General features: G+C 43.8%; 1 protein-coding gene across 2 annotated transcripts in view; it reads right to left on the bottom strand.

Moving 5' to 3' along the window:
* Positions 1–15,117, bottom strand: part of tp63 (tumor protein p63) — a 284,904-nt gene that overhangs the window by 264,956 nt on the left and 4,831 nt on the right. For both annotated transcript variants that reach the window (XM_072473636.1, XM_072473638.1), the window contains exon 2: positions 718–843. In XM_072473636.1, coding sequence (XP_072329737.1) covers positions 718–843 — 126 coding nt within the window. The remainder of the gene's footprint in view (positions 1–717; positions 844–15,117) is intronic.

Raw genomic sequence — 15,117 nt, 5'->3', positions numbered from 1 at the left:
GGATTGAAAAATATCATATTAATGTGTCCTAGTATCTTTACGGTAGAAATCACCCAACCAATTTAGGGAATTATACGATGAGATGAGAGTTGCCCTGAATTTGGGTGATTTTTGCAGCTCTGCAGGCTGTGAGGCAGAAATGGTATCGCACTCTTCCTCATTCCATTTTGTTAAATTAAAATCGCATATTCAGCAATTGTTGAAGTATGTAGAAAGCTATGCTTGACAAGAGCGCAATTACCTTTTTAAGAGTGTGATAATTATAAATGTGATGCTAGTCAACCTCTTCAGCCCAGAATAGGAACCACTTCAAATTCACAGACAATTGTTACGAGACATTTTAAAAATCCAATTTTTACTTGCTTTTCCTTTCAGTCTCCGAAAGCAACCTTCATTTCCCTCTCATCCTTTTGCACCTTATTGGACTCTTTCACCCCATTCCGACTTTTCCATTTGCATATCAATCCTACATCTTACTGATGGAAGGAGAAACAGTGCTGGGCATGTCACATCACTGCTGCCCTGCTACCTTTGTCATGCCATGATTAGCTCACTGTCAACGTGAAAAAGATTGGAAGGTGACGAGTGCAGAATGAGATGGAACTAGCGGCATGCATCACGACATGCCACAATCCAGCAAGACCGGCCCAATATGTTTGATGCGAACACACAAAACCATCTCCTTCACCTGTGTCCTTGTAAACATTAATCACTCACTGTGCTAATTCAAAGAGCTGTTTGAACCAATCCTGGTTAAGCAGGTCACTGGACTGAGAGTTCTGGGACATGTTGGAATGGCAACAGCTCTCCACCCACGAGAAATGAGCCGCTGGATCCACCAATCTGCAAGTGGAAGAAAAACACAGAAAGAAAAGAAAACACATGAGGATTTACATTCAGAATTATTGTTCGCAGAATTAATACAGTCATCAGCTTTTACGGGGGCTCACTTGTACTCAGGCAACCCACTGAACAACCACTGTTCTGCTCCACCAATAAAGCAAGGTACAGGGGAGGGAGATGAAATCATCAAGATTTCTGAAAGGCATTTTATTTCATCATTCCATTTGCAGAAATGCGACCCTCACCCCCCCTTCCAGAGTGCCTGCCTGCTGACGTATTAATATCTACTAACATGCAGCAGAAACAGAAGAGCCTCTTGCATCTCCTCTTCCCCCAACTGAGAGACTTATAGCAATCTACAGCAGGCATAAAACTGGTAACATCCCATACTCACGGAATTGTTATGGATTAGGCGACCACCATTTGGCCCCCCAGTGTTTGTACCGTCTCTCCAGCCGAGCATCGTGTCTCACTGCCATCCCCCTGCCTTTTCCCCTTATCCCTGAACATTGTTTCGATTCAAATAATCACCTCATGCCCTCTTGAACGCCTCGATTGAACCTGCCTCCACCACACCTCCAGGTCGTGCATTCCAGACCCTAACCACTCGCTGTGTGAGAAACCACGAATCGGTCATTCAGCCAGCTTCCTAGCCTTGTCTTTCAAAGTCTCCTGGCCCTGATGGAATGCATCCCAGAGTGCTAAAAGAGATGGCTAGGGAAATTGCAAATGCACTAGTGATAATTTACCAAAATTCACTAGACTCTGGGGTGGTCCCGGCGGATTGGAAATTAGCAAACGTGACACCACTGTTTAAAAAAGGAGGTAGGCAGAAAGCGGGTAATTATAGGCCAGTGAGCTTAACTTCGGGAAGATGCTGGAATCTATCAAAGGAAGAAATAGCGAGGCATCTGGATGGAAATTGTCCCATTGGGCAGACGCAGCATGGGTTCATAAAGGGCACGTCGTGCCTAACTATTTTAGTGGAATTTTCTGAGGACATTACCAGTGCGGTAGATAGTGGGGAGCAATGGATGTGGTATATCTGGATTTCCAGAAAGCCTTTGACAAGGTGCCACACAAAAGGTTGCTGCATAAGATAACGATGCATGTCATTAAGGGGAAAGTAGTAGCATGGATAGAGGATTGGTTACTTAATAGAAAGCAAAGAGTGGGGATTAATGGGTGTTTATTTGGTTGGCAATCAGTAGCTAGTGGTGTCCCTCAGGGATCAGTGTTGGGCCCACAACTGTTCACAATTTACATAGATGATTTGGAGTTGGGGACCAAGGGCAATGTGTCCAAGTTTGCAGACGACACTAAGATAAGTGGTAAAGCAAAAAGTGCAGAGGATACTGGAAGTCTGCAGAGGGATTTGGATAGGCTAAGTGAATGGGCTAGGGTCTGGCAGATGGAATACAATGTTGACAAATGTGAGGTTATCCATTTTGGTAGGAATAACAGCAAAAGGGATTATTATTTAAATAATAAAATATTAAAACATGCCGCTGTGCAGAGAGACCTGGGTGTGCTAGTGCATGAGTCGCAAAAAGTTGGTTTACAGGTGCAACAGGTGACTAAGAAGGCGAATGGAATTTTGTCCTTCATTGCTAGAGGGATGGAGTTTAAGACTAGGGAGGTTATGCTGAAATTGTATACGGTGTTAGTGAGGCCACACCTGGAGTATTGTGTTCAGTTTTGGTCTCCTTACTTGAGAAAGGACGTACTGGCACTGGAATGTGTGCAGAGGAGATTTACTAGGTTAATCCCAGAGCTGAAGGGGTTGGATTACGAGGAGAGGTTGAGTAGACTGGGACTGTACTCGTTGGAATTTAGAAGGATGAGGGGGGATCTTGTAGAAACATATAAAATTATGAAGGGAATAGATAGGATAGATGCGGGCAGGTTGTTTCCACTGGCAGGTGAAAGCAGAACTAGGAGGCATAGCCTCAAAATAAGGGGAAGTAGATTTAGGACTGAGTTTAGGAGGAACTTCTTCACCCAAAGGGTTGTGAATCTATGGAATTCTTTGCCCAGTGAAGCAGTAGAGGCTCCTTCATTAAATGTTTTTAAGATAAAGATAGATCGTTTTTTGAAGAATAAAGTGATTAAGGGTTATGGTGTTCGGGCCGGAAAGTGGAGCTGAGTCCACAAAAGATCAGCCACGATCTCATTGAATGGTGGAGCAGGCTAGAGGGCCAGATGGTCTACTCCTGCTCCTAGGTCTTATGTTCTTATGTCATTGTCGCTGTTATCCCATGGGCTGCAACTCGTGGGCAATCTTATTATGTTACACTTTCTCAATGCTCATATACAACCCATCTCATTACTCTCATCAAACGTGTTACTGCAAGGAAAAATTCAATCAAGTTCGCAAAATTTGTGCTTAGCAAACCCATGCTGACTTTCCGTATTTAGTCCACACTTGTCCAAGTGATTGTTAAATGTTTTTCTAGATGATTGTTTCTGAAGGTTTACCCAATATCAATTGCTCTATAGTTGCTGGATTTAGCTTCAAACTCTTTTCTGAACAGGAGCGTAATATTTTGAAGTCTTTAGTTTTCTGTCGCCACCCCGTATTCAAAGATTGGAGGATTACGGACAATATCTCTGCAATTTCTTCCTCTACTTCGCTCAATATTCTGGGATGCATCCCATCCAAACCTGCTGGTTTATCACTTTTTAAGTACAGCCTTTATAACAAGGACAAAGGAACCAGTAAACCATTTGGCCCCTCGAGCATGCTCTATTCAACGTGGTTATGGCTGGTCATCCACCTCAATGCTATTTCCTCACACTATCGTCTTATCCCTTGGTGGCATCTAAAAATTGCCACTCCCTGTCTTGAATACACTCAATGACTGAGCCTCCACCGCTCTCTGGGGTAGAGAATTCCAAACATTCATCACCTTCAGAGTGAAGAGGTTCTCCTCTACCGCAGCATGGTAGCACAAGTGGCTAGCACTGTGGCTTCACAACACCAGGGTCCCAGGATCGATTCCCTGCTGGGTCACTGCCTGTGCGGAGTCTGCACGTTCTCCCCGTGGCTGCGTGGGTTTCCTCCGGGTGATCCGGCTTCCTCCCATAGTCCAAAGGCGTTACGGGGATAGGGCGGAAGTGAGGGCTGAAGTGGGTTGGTGCAGACTCGATGGGCCAAATGGCCTCCTTCTGTACTGTATGTTCTATGTTCTCAGCTCAGTTCTAAACGGCCTGCCCCTTATTCTGAGACTGTATCCCCCCAGCTCTACATTTCCCCAGCCAGCTGAAACATCCTTCCTGCATCCACCTTGAGCCCTGTAAGAATTTGTACATTTGAATGAGGTCACGTCTCATCCTTCTGAACAGTAGAAAATAAAGGCCCTGCCTCCTCAATCTCTCCTAATAGGGCAATCTCACTATCCCAAGAATCAGTTTTAAGTAATGGGTTAAGAGACATTCCAATTTGTTGTCTCATTTATGTTAAGTATCCAATAATTGACACTGATATGTAAAGGGGCTTCAGGTGGCCGTTGTGTCAGGTGATGTGGTGAGAGAGTTTTGTGCAGAGTCTGTTAAAGTGAAATAAAGGTGTTTGAGAAAAGGAGCAGAACCTTTGACTCTTTATACAACAGCAGCTAAACGTCTAACATAGGGAATCTTTGCTGCACTCCCTTTACAGCAAGTATATCCTTCCTTAGATAAGGAGACCAAAACTGTACACAGTATTGTGGGTGCAGACTCTCCAAGGTTCTATATAATTGCAGCAAGACACCTTTGCTCCTGTCCTCAAAATCCTCTTGCAATAAAGGCCAACATACCATTTGCTTTCCTAACTGTTTTCTGCACCTGCATGTTGGTTTTCAGTGAAGGATAAACAATGACACAGAGCTTCCTTTGAACAGCAACATTTCCCAAACTCTTTTTTTTCAGCAAAGAGAATAACATTTTTGCCTATTATAATCCATCTCCCGGAGCACCCGGAGGAAATCCACGCAGGCACGGGGAGAACGTCCAAATTCCACACAGGCAGTTACCCAAGACGGGAATCGAAACTGGGACCCCGGAGCTGTGAAGCAACAGCGCTAACCACACTGTGCTACCGTGCCACCCACATTCACATAACTTTTATGTCATCAGCAAGCTTTGAAATATTACAATTAATCCCCACTTCCAAATCATTGATACAGACACATAGAAAATAGGTGCAGGAGTAGGCCTTTCGGCCTCTGCACCATTATTCAAGATCATGGCTGACATGCAAATTCAGTATCCCACTCCTGCTTTCTCTCCGTACCCTTGATCCCTTTAGCCGCAAGGGCCACGTCCGGCTCCCGCTTGAATATATCCAACAAACCGGCCCCGACAGCTTTCTGTGGGAGAGAATTCCACAAGCTCACAACTCTCTGAGAGAAGAAGTTCTTCCTCATCTCAGTCCTGAATGGCTGACCCCTTATTCTTAGGCTGTGACCCCTAGTTCTGGACGTTCCCAACATTTGGAACAGCTTGTGATGGAGCCCACGAGGGAACAGGCCATTCTGGACTTAGTGTTATGTAATGAGCCAGACTTGATTAAAGATCTTAAAGTAAGGGAACACTTAGGAGGCAGTGATCATAATATGGTAGAATTCAGTCTGCAATTTGAAAGAACGGTAGAATCAGATGTAAAGGTGTTACAGTTAAATAAAGGTAACTACAGGGGTATGAGGGAGGAACTGACGAAAATCGACTGGGAGCAGAGCCTAGTGGGAAAGGCAGTAGAACAGCAATAGCAGGAGTTTCTGGGAGTAATTGAGGACACAGTACAGAGGTTCATCCCAAAGAAAAGAAAGGTTATCAGAGGGGGGATTAGGCAGCCATGGCTGACAAAGGAAGTTAGGGAATGCATCAAAGCAAAAGAGAAAGCCTATAATGTGGCAAAGAGTAGTGGGAAGTCAGAAGATTGGGAAGGCTACAAAAACAAACAGAGGATAACAAAGAGAGAAATAAGGAAAGAGAGGATCAATTATGAAGGTAGGCTAGCCAGTAACATTAGGAATGATAGTAAAAGTTTCTTTAAATACATTAAAAACAAACGGGAGGCAAAAGTTGACATTGGGCCGCTCCAAAATGACGCTGGTAATCTCGTGATGGGAGACAAGGAAATAGCTGAGGAACTAAATAAGTACTTTGCGTCAGTCTTCACAGTAGAAGACATGAGTAATATCCCAACAATTCAGGAGAGTCAGGGGGCAGAGTTGAATATGGTAGCCATCACAAAGGAGAAAGTGCTAGAGAAACTAAGAGGTCTAAAAATTGATAAATCTCCGGGCCCAGATGGGCTACATCCTAGAGTTCTAAAGGAGATAGCTGAAGAAATAGTGGAGGCGTTAGTTATGATCTTTCAAAAGTCACTGGAGTCAGGGAAAATCCCAGAGGATTGGAAAATCGCTGTTGTAACCCCCCTGTTCAAGAAGGGAAGAAGGAAAAAGATGGAAAATTATAGGCCAATTAGCCTAACCTCGGTTGTTGGCAAGATTCTAGAATCCATTGTTAAGGATGAGATTTCTAAATTCTTGGAAGTGCAGGGTCGGATTAGGACAAGTCAGCATGGATTTAGTAAGGGGAGGTCGTGCCTGACAAACCTGTTGAGAGTTCTTTGAAGGGATAACAAATAGGTTAGACCAAGGTGAGCCAATGGATGTTATCTATCTTGACTTCCAAAAGGCCTTTGATAAGGTGCCTCACAGGAGACTGCTGAGTAAAATAAGGGCCCATGGTATTCGAGGCAAGGTACTAACATGGATTGACGATTGGCTGTCAGGCAGAAGGCAGAGAGTTGGGATAAAAGGTTCTTTTTCGGAATGGCAACCGGTGACGAGTGGTGTCCCGTAGGGTTCAGTGTTGGGGCCACAGCTGTTCTCTTTATATATTAACGATCTAGATGACGGGACTGGGGGCATTCTGGCTAAGTTTGCCGCTGGTACAAAGATAGGCGGAGGGGCAGGTAGTATGGAGGAGCTGGGGAGGCTGCAGAAAGATTTAGTCAGTTTAGGAGAGTGGTCCAAGAAATGGCTGATGAAATTCAACGTGGGCAAGTGCGAGGTCTTGCACTTTGGAAAAAAGAATAGAGGCATGGACTAATTTCTAAACGGTGACAAAATTCATAACGCTGAAGTGCAAAGGGACTTGGGAGTCCTAGTCCAGGATTCTCTAAAGGTAAACTTGCAGGTTGAGTCCGTAATTAAGAAAGCAAATGCAATGTTGTCATTTATCTCAAGAGGCTTGGAATATAAAAGCAGGGATGTACTTCTGAAACTTTATAAAGCATTAGTTAGGCCCCATTTAGAATACTGTGAGCAATTTTGGGCCCCACACCTCAGGAAGGACATACTGGAACTGGAGCGGGTCCAGTGGAGATTCACACGGATGATCCCAGGAATGGTCGGCCTAACATACGATGAACGTCTGAGGATCCTGGGATTATATTCATTGGAGTTTAGGAGGTTGAGGGGAGATCTAATAGAAACTTACAAGATAATGAATGGCTTAGATAGGGTGGATGTAGGGAAGTTGTTTCCATTAGCAGGGGAGACTAGGACCCGGGGGCACAGCCTTAGAATAAAAGGGAGTCACTTTAGAACAGAGATGAGGAGAAATTTCTTCAGCCAGAGAGTGGTGGGTCTGTGGAATTCATTGCCAGAGGGCGGTGAAGGCCGGGACGTTGAGTGTCTTTAAGACAGACGTTGATAAATTCTTGATTTCTCGAGGAATTAAGGGCTATGGAGAGAGAGCGGGTAAATGGAGTTGAAATCAGCCATGATTGAATGGTGGAGTGGACTCGATGGGCCGAATGGCCTTACTTCCGCTCCTATGTCTTATGGTCTTATCGGGAACATTCTTCCCACATCTAGCCTGTCCAGTCCCATCAGGATTTTAGATTCTCATAAACTCCAGTGAGTACAAGCCCAGTCGATCCAGTCTTTCTTCATATGTCAGTCCTGCCATCCCGGGAATTAGTCTGGTGAACCTTCGCTGGACACCCTCAATAGCAAGAATGTCCTTTCTCAAACTAGGAGACCAAAACTGCACACAATACTCAAGGTGTGGCCTCACCAAGGCCCTTTATAACTGCAGCAAGACTTCCCTACTCCTATACTCAAATCCTCTCGCTGTGAAGGTCAGCGTGCCATTAGGTTTCCTCGCCGCCTGCTGTACCTACATGCCAACCTTCAGCGACTGTTCCACCATCACAGCCAGGTCTCATTGCACTTCCCCTTTACCAAAACAGCCACCATTCAGATAATAATCTGCCTTCCTGTTTTATCAACATTCAGCCTCATTAATTTTTCCAATATTTCTTTTTCACTAATACTAATCGCTTTCAGTTCTTCATGCTCATTAATCTCATGTTCCTCTCATATTTTTGGAATGATTTATTTGTCTTCATCTGTGAATCTGGGCACAAAGTATCTGTTTTGCTTTCCTGCCATTTCCTTATTCCCCATTATAAATTCTGCACAGTTTTCTTTGCTAATCTTTTCCTTCTTACATCGCTATAGAATCTTTTACAGTCTGGTTTTATGTTTCTCGCCAAGTTACTTTATTTTTCTATTTTCACATAATCAGTTTCTTGGCCCTCTTTTGCTGAATTCTTAAAAAGCGCTCAATCCTCAGGCCGGAGCTTTTCTTTGGTCGCTTTATAACCTCTTCCTTTGACCTAATATCATTTTTAACCTCTCGTTAGCCACGGTTACATCATTTTTCTGGTTGGGTTTTGGTTTCTTAAAAGGAATATATAAAACCTGCATTAATTATTTAAATGCTGGACATTGCCTGTCTACTGTCATACCGTTTATTGCAGTTCCCCAATCTACCACAGCCAACTCGCCTCTCATGCCTTCGGAGTTTGTTTAGATTTAAGATTCTAGTTTCGGATTGAGCTGCACCTACTTTAAATTTGATGCAAAATTTGCTCATATTATGATCACTCTTGCCGAAAGGCTCCTTTACAACAAGATCAGTCCTTTCTCATGACACAGTACTAGACCTAAAATAGCCCTTTCTCCAGTTGGTTCCCGATTATACGGTTCTAGAAAATCATTTTGCACACGTTCCAGGAATTGATCCTCCTCAGCATCAGTGTTAATTAGGTTTATCCAGTGTATATGTAGGTTGAAGCCCCCACGATTATTGTATTACCCTCGTTACATGCACTTCCTGATTTATACCATGCCCTATATTACTGCTACTGTTTGATGGTCTATAAACAGCTCCCACCAACGTTTGCTGCTGCTTGCTGTTTCTTAGCTCCACTCAAACGGATTCGACATCTTGATCTTCTGATCCAAGATCCTATCTCTTTAATGTACTTATCTTATTCTTTATTAACTGCACGTATATTCCCTTTTTTACCTATCCTTCCCAAATATCAAATACTCTTGAACATTCAGTTCCCAGTCTTGGTCTTCCTGCAGCTACATCTCCGTAATGGCAAATAGATCATACCCATTTCCTTATATTTGTGCTGTCAATTCATCCTCCTTGTTGTGAATGCCACGTGCAGTCAGACTACCGTGACTTCATCAATTTTTAACCCATCAATTGCCTCCTATTTGACAATGACTTTTGCAGCATCTTTTCCTTGGTAAAGTCAAAGGCAAATTAATAATTTAGTCCCTCAACTATGCTCTATGCTGACATGTCATGACAGGGCAGCACAGTGGTTAGCACTGTTGCTTCACAGCACCAGGTTCCCAGGTTCGATTCCCGGTTTAGGTCACTGTCTGTGTGGAGTCTCCACGTTCTCCCCGTGTCGACATGGGTTTCCTCCGGGTGCTCCAGTTTCCTCCCACAAGTCCCGAAAGACGTGCTTGTTAGGTGAACTGGACATTCTGAATTCTCCCTCTGTGTACCCGAACAGGCGCCGGAATGTGGCGACTAGGATCTTTTCACAGTAACTTCATTGCAGTGTTAATGTAAGCCTGCTTGTGACACTACTAAAGATTATGCATAAATTCCCATTACGGTCCCCAAGCAGCCCTTCCATTCATGGTAATATCTTTTTATTATTTATATACTTAAAGAAAACCTTTGGATTCCCTTTTGAGCTCGCTGTCAGTCTCTACTCATACTCTCTCCTTGCTTCACTGATTTCCTCTTTCCTATAGTCTACAGTCCTCATACATATTTTGGAACCAGATTAGGAAGTTAGAGGTCAGTAAAGAGGCAGCAACTAAAGCCAGTAAGGTACTAGCTAATAAACTCAATGTGACTAAGGGGAAGAGTAGACAGGGAAGAGATGATGAACTTAAAGGGACAGGTGGTCTGAGGTGCATTTGTTTTAATGCGAGAAGTGTAGCAGGTAAGGCAGATGAACTTAGCGCTTGGATTAGTACCTGGGAATATGATGTTATTGGTATTACTGAGACTTGGTTGAGGGAAGGGCAAGACTGGCAACTAAATATCCCAGGGTATAGATGCTTCAGGAGGGATAGAGAGGGAGGTAAAAGGGGTGGAGGAGTTGCATTACTGGTCAGAGATGATATCACAGCTGTGATTAAGGATGGCACAATGGAGGATTCGAGCACTGAGGCAATATGGGTAGAGCTAAGAAATAGTAAGGGTGCAGTAACATTGTTGGAACTTTTCTACAGGCCTCCCAAAACAAGTGTGAAGTAGAGGTACAAATATGTAGGCAGATTATAGAAAAATATAGGAGCAATAGGGTGGTCATGAAGGGAGATTTTAACTTCCCCAACATTGAATGGGACTCATTTAGTGTTGGAGGCGTAGATGGCGCAGAATTTGTAAGGAGCATCCAGGAGAGTTTTTTACAGCAGTATGTAAATAGTCCAACTCGGGAAGGGGCCATACTGGACCTGGTATTGGGGAATGATCCCGGCCAGGTGGTTGAAGTTTCAGTCGGTGATTACTTTGGGAATAACGATCGCAATTCCATAAGTTTTAGAATACTCGTGGACAAAGACGAGAGTGGTCCTAAAGGAAGAGTGCTAAATTGGGGAAAGGCCAAGTATAACAAAATTCGGCAGGAGCTAGGGGATGTGGATTGGGAGCAGCTGTTTAAGGGTAAATCCACATTTGAAATGTGTGAGTCTTTTAAGAAAAGGTTGATTGGAGTGCAGGACAGACATGTCCCTGTGAAATGAGGGATAGAAATGGCAAGATTAGAGAACCATGGATGACGGGTGGAATTGTGCGACTAGCTAAGATGAAAAAGGAAGCACACATAAGATCTAGGCGACTTAAAACTGATGAAGCTTTGGAGGAATATCGGGAAAGTAGGACAAATCTCAAACGTGCAATAAAGAAGGCTAAAAGGAGTCACGAAATATCTTTGGCTAACAGGTTTAAGGAAAATCCCAAAGCCTTTTATTTGTTATAAGGAGCAAGAGGGTAACTGGAGAAAGGATTGGCCCACTCAAAAACAAAAGAGGAAATTTATGCGTGGAGTCAGAGGAAATGGGTGAGATTCTTAATGAGTGCTTTGCATCGGTATTCACCAAGGAGAGGGACATGACGGATGTTGAGGCTAGGGATGGATGTTTAAATACTCTAGGTCGAGTCGGCATAAGGAAGGGGGAGGTTTTGGGTATTCTAAAAGGCATTAAGGTGGACAAGTCCCCAGGTCCGGATGGGATCTATCCCAGGTTTCAGAGGGAAGCGAGGGACGAAATAGCTGGGGCCTTAACAGATATCTTTGCAGCATCCTTGAGCACGGGTGAGGTCCCGGAGGACTGGAGAATTGCTAATGTTGTCCCTTTGTTTAAGAAGGGTAGCAGGGATAATCCAGGGAATTATAGACCTGTGAGCTTGACGTCAGTGGTAGGCAAACCGTTGGAGAAGGTACTGAGGGATTTGATCTATTCACATTTGGAAGAAAATAGACTTATCAGTGATAGGCAGCATGGTTTTGTGCAGGGAAGGTCATGTCTTACAAACCTAATAGAATTCTTTGAGGAAGCGACAAAGTTAATTGATGAGGGAAGGGCTGTAGATGTCATATACATGGACTTCAGTAAGGCGTTTGATAAAAGTTTCCCATGGCAGGTTGATGGAAAAAGTGAAGTCGTATGGGGTTCAGGGTGTACTAGCTAGATGGATAAAGAACAGGAGACAGAGAGTAGTGGTGGAAGGGAGTGTCTCAAAATGGAGAAAAGTGACTAGTGGTGTTCCACAGGGATCCATGCTCGGACCACTGTTGTTTGTGATATACATAAATGATCTGGACGAAGGTATAGGTGGTCTGATTAGCTAGTTTGCAGATGATACTAAGATTGGTGGAGTTGCAGATAGCGAGGAGAACTGTCACAGAATACAGCAAAATATAGATAGATTGGAGAGTTGGGCAGAGAAACGGCAGATGGAGTTCAATCCAGGCAAATGTAAGGTGATGCATTTTGGAAGATCTAATTCAAGAGCGGATGATACGGTCAATGGAAGAGTCCTGGGGAAAATTGATGTACAGAGAGATCTGGGAGTTCAGGTCCATTGTATCCTGAAGGTGGCAACGCAAGTCGATAAGAGTGGTCAAGAAGGCATTTAGCATGCTTGCCTTCATCGGACGGGGTATTGAGTACAAGAGTCGACAGGTCATGTTACAGTTGTATAGGACTTTGGTTAAGCCACATTTGGAATACTGCGTGCAGTTCTGGTCGCCACATTACCAGAAGAATGTGGGTGCTTTAGAGAGGGTGCAGAGGTGGTTCACCAGGATGTTGCCTGGTATGCAGGGTGCTAGCTATGAAGAAAGGTTGAGTAGATTAGGATTGTTTTCGTTGGAAAGATGGAGATTGAGGGGAGACCTAATTGAGGTCTACAAAATTATGAGAGGTATGGACAGGGTGAATAGCAACAAGCTTTTTCCAAGAGTGGGGGTGTCAATTACAAGGGGTCACGATTTCAAGGTGAGAGGGGGAAAGTTTAAGGGAGATGTGCGTGGAAAGTTTTTTTACGCAGAGGGTGGTGGGTGCCTGGAACGCTTTGCCAGTGGAGGTGGTAGAGGCAGGCATGATAGCATCATTCAAGATGCATCTAGACAGATATATGAACGGGCGGGGAACAGAGGAAAGTAGATCCTTGGAAAATAGGTGACAGGTTTAGATAAAGGATCTGGATCGGCGCAGGCTGCGAGGGCCGAAGCGACTGTTCCTGTGCTGTAATTTTCTTTGTTCTTTATATTATGAATTTTACATGTGCCTCCATTTTCTATTTCATCTTCATATCTCACGTCATTCGTAAAGTTATGGGTTTACTTGCCCCGCCTTTCCTTTCGTCGGTTTGTAGCTTGACTGTACCCAAACCGTGTCCTCTTGAAAAATGGCCTTTTGTTAAGAACATAGGAAATAGGAGTAGGTCATTTGGCCCTTTGAACAAATATGGAAGTGTGGTACACAACCTTCTATTCATGATTAACTCTGCTGCCAATCTACCATGTGATAATGGTGACGCTCTGTAACTCAATAGTGTGAGATATGGATCAGATTGGCTGGCCATTGCTTTCTTCAACAATTGCTTAACAATATGCACACCTTTTTCGGCTTTGCCATTGGCGTGTGGTACAACGGACTTGACACGGATTGAAATCATACATGACTGCGAAGTGTTGCCACTCTTTACAGCTAAAACAAGGACCGTTGTCACTCACAGCAACTTGAGGAATTCAGTGTCTAGCACAAATTGACTTGGTCTGCAGTATTACACTGCTTGCCGTTATGCTTGACTGTAGAGCCATTTCGGGATAGTTTGAAAATAGTCTATGATAATTAAACAATCTTTCCCTTGTAGCTACTTTCTGCCATGGTGCCGTAGGTAAATCAGGTATTTGCATAAGTTCACTTGTTTGCTTGCAACAACGCGCCTGGCATGAGTCACAACAACTGACCATCCTTTCAATATCCTGGGTTATACCTGTCCAGTAAACAGAGTCAGAAGCTCTCCATTTACACTTATCAATCCCGAAGTATCCTTAATGTATCCTCTTAAGTACATCCTTGCAAAGAGATTGAGGTATAACTATAGTGTTCAAATGAAGTACCACTCCATTAATGATACTGAGTTGATATTATATTGTAGAACTCTGTACATTGACCTCTGGACCAGTGTGAGTTGATGTTCCTCATCACCTCTCAAAGAGTTTGATCCTTCCTAGTGTATTCTTGGATCTCACGTAGTTTTGTATCTGATACTGGCAGTAGTATGGAAATAAGATTAACATGCAGATCTACATCTTCAGCAATTTCACTACTCATGTTTTGTGTCGGCACTTGCAATAATGCATCTACGAAGAACAAATATTTACCTGGAGTGTAGATGAGATTGAAGTCATAGCTTTGTAACTTGATCATCAACCTCTGAATGCGTGGAGATATCCGGTTGAGATTCTTCTTAATGATGGAGGGCAGCACGGTAGCCTTGTGGATAGCACAATTGCTTCACAGCTCCAGGGTCCCAGGTTCGATTCCGGCTTGGGTCACTGTCTGTGTGGAGTCTGCACATCCTCCCCGTGTGTGCGTGGGTTTCCTCCGGGTGCTCCGGTTTCCTCCCACAGTCCAAAGATGTGCAGGTTAGGTGGATTGGCCATGATAAATTGCCCTTAGTGTTCAAAATTGCCCTTAGTGTTGGGTGGGGTTACTGGGTTATGGGGATAGGGTGGAGGTGTTGACCTTGGGTATGGTGCTCTTTCCAAGAGCCGGTGCAAACTCGATGGGCCGAATGGCCTCCTTCTGCACTGTAAATTCTATCTATGTTAACCAAATGACAATGATCCATCATTGTCATTTGTAAAAGTTGGAAGCCCATACACGTAGTTGTGAAATTTCTAAGCCTACAACTAAATCTAGGCATTCTTTTTCGATTTATTTTTTCATTCATTTTCAACAGGTTTGTTTCGATGTCACTAGCTTTCGGAGCGCTGCTCCTTCCTCAGGTGAATGAAGAGGTATGCTCCAGAAACATATATACAGACAGATTCAAAGATGCCAGACAATACTTGGAATGCGAGCATTAGCAGGTGATTAAATCTTTACCGATCCAGAGATGGGGTAACCCCAGGTTAAAGAGGTGTGAATTGTGTCAAGCCACTCCATCTCTGGATCTGTAAAGATTTAATCACCTGCTAATGCTCGCATTCCAAGCATTGTCTGGCATCTTTGAATCTGTCTATATATATGTTTCTGGAACATACCGCTTCATTCACCTGAGGAAGGAGCAGCGCTCCGAAAGCTAGTGACATCGAAACAAACCTGTTGGACTTTAACCTGGTGTTGTAAGACTTCTTACTGCAATTAAAGTTAGGCA

Source organism: Scyliorhinus torazame, chromosome 14 (assembly GCF_047496885.1).
Source record: "Scyliorhinus torazame isolate Kashiwa2021f chromosome 14, sScyTor2.1, whole genome shotgun sequence".
Lineage (NCBI taxonomy): Eukaryota > Metazoa > Chordata > Chondrichthyes > Carcharhiniformes > Scyliorhinidae > Scyliorhinus > Scyliorhinus torazame.
This window is presented reverse-complemented; position numbering and strand designations above follow the sequence as displayed.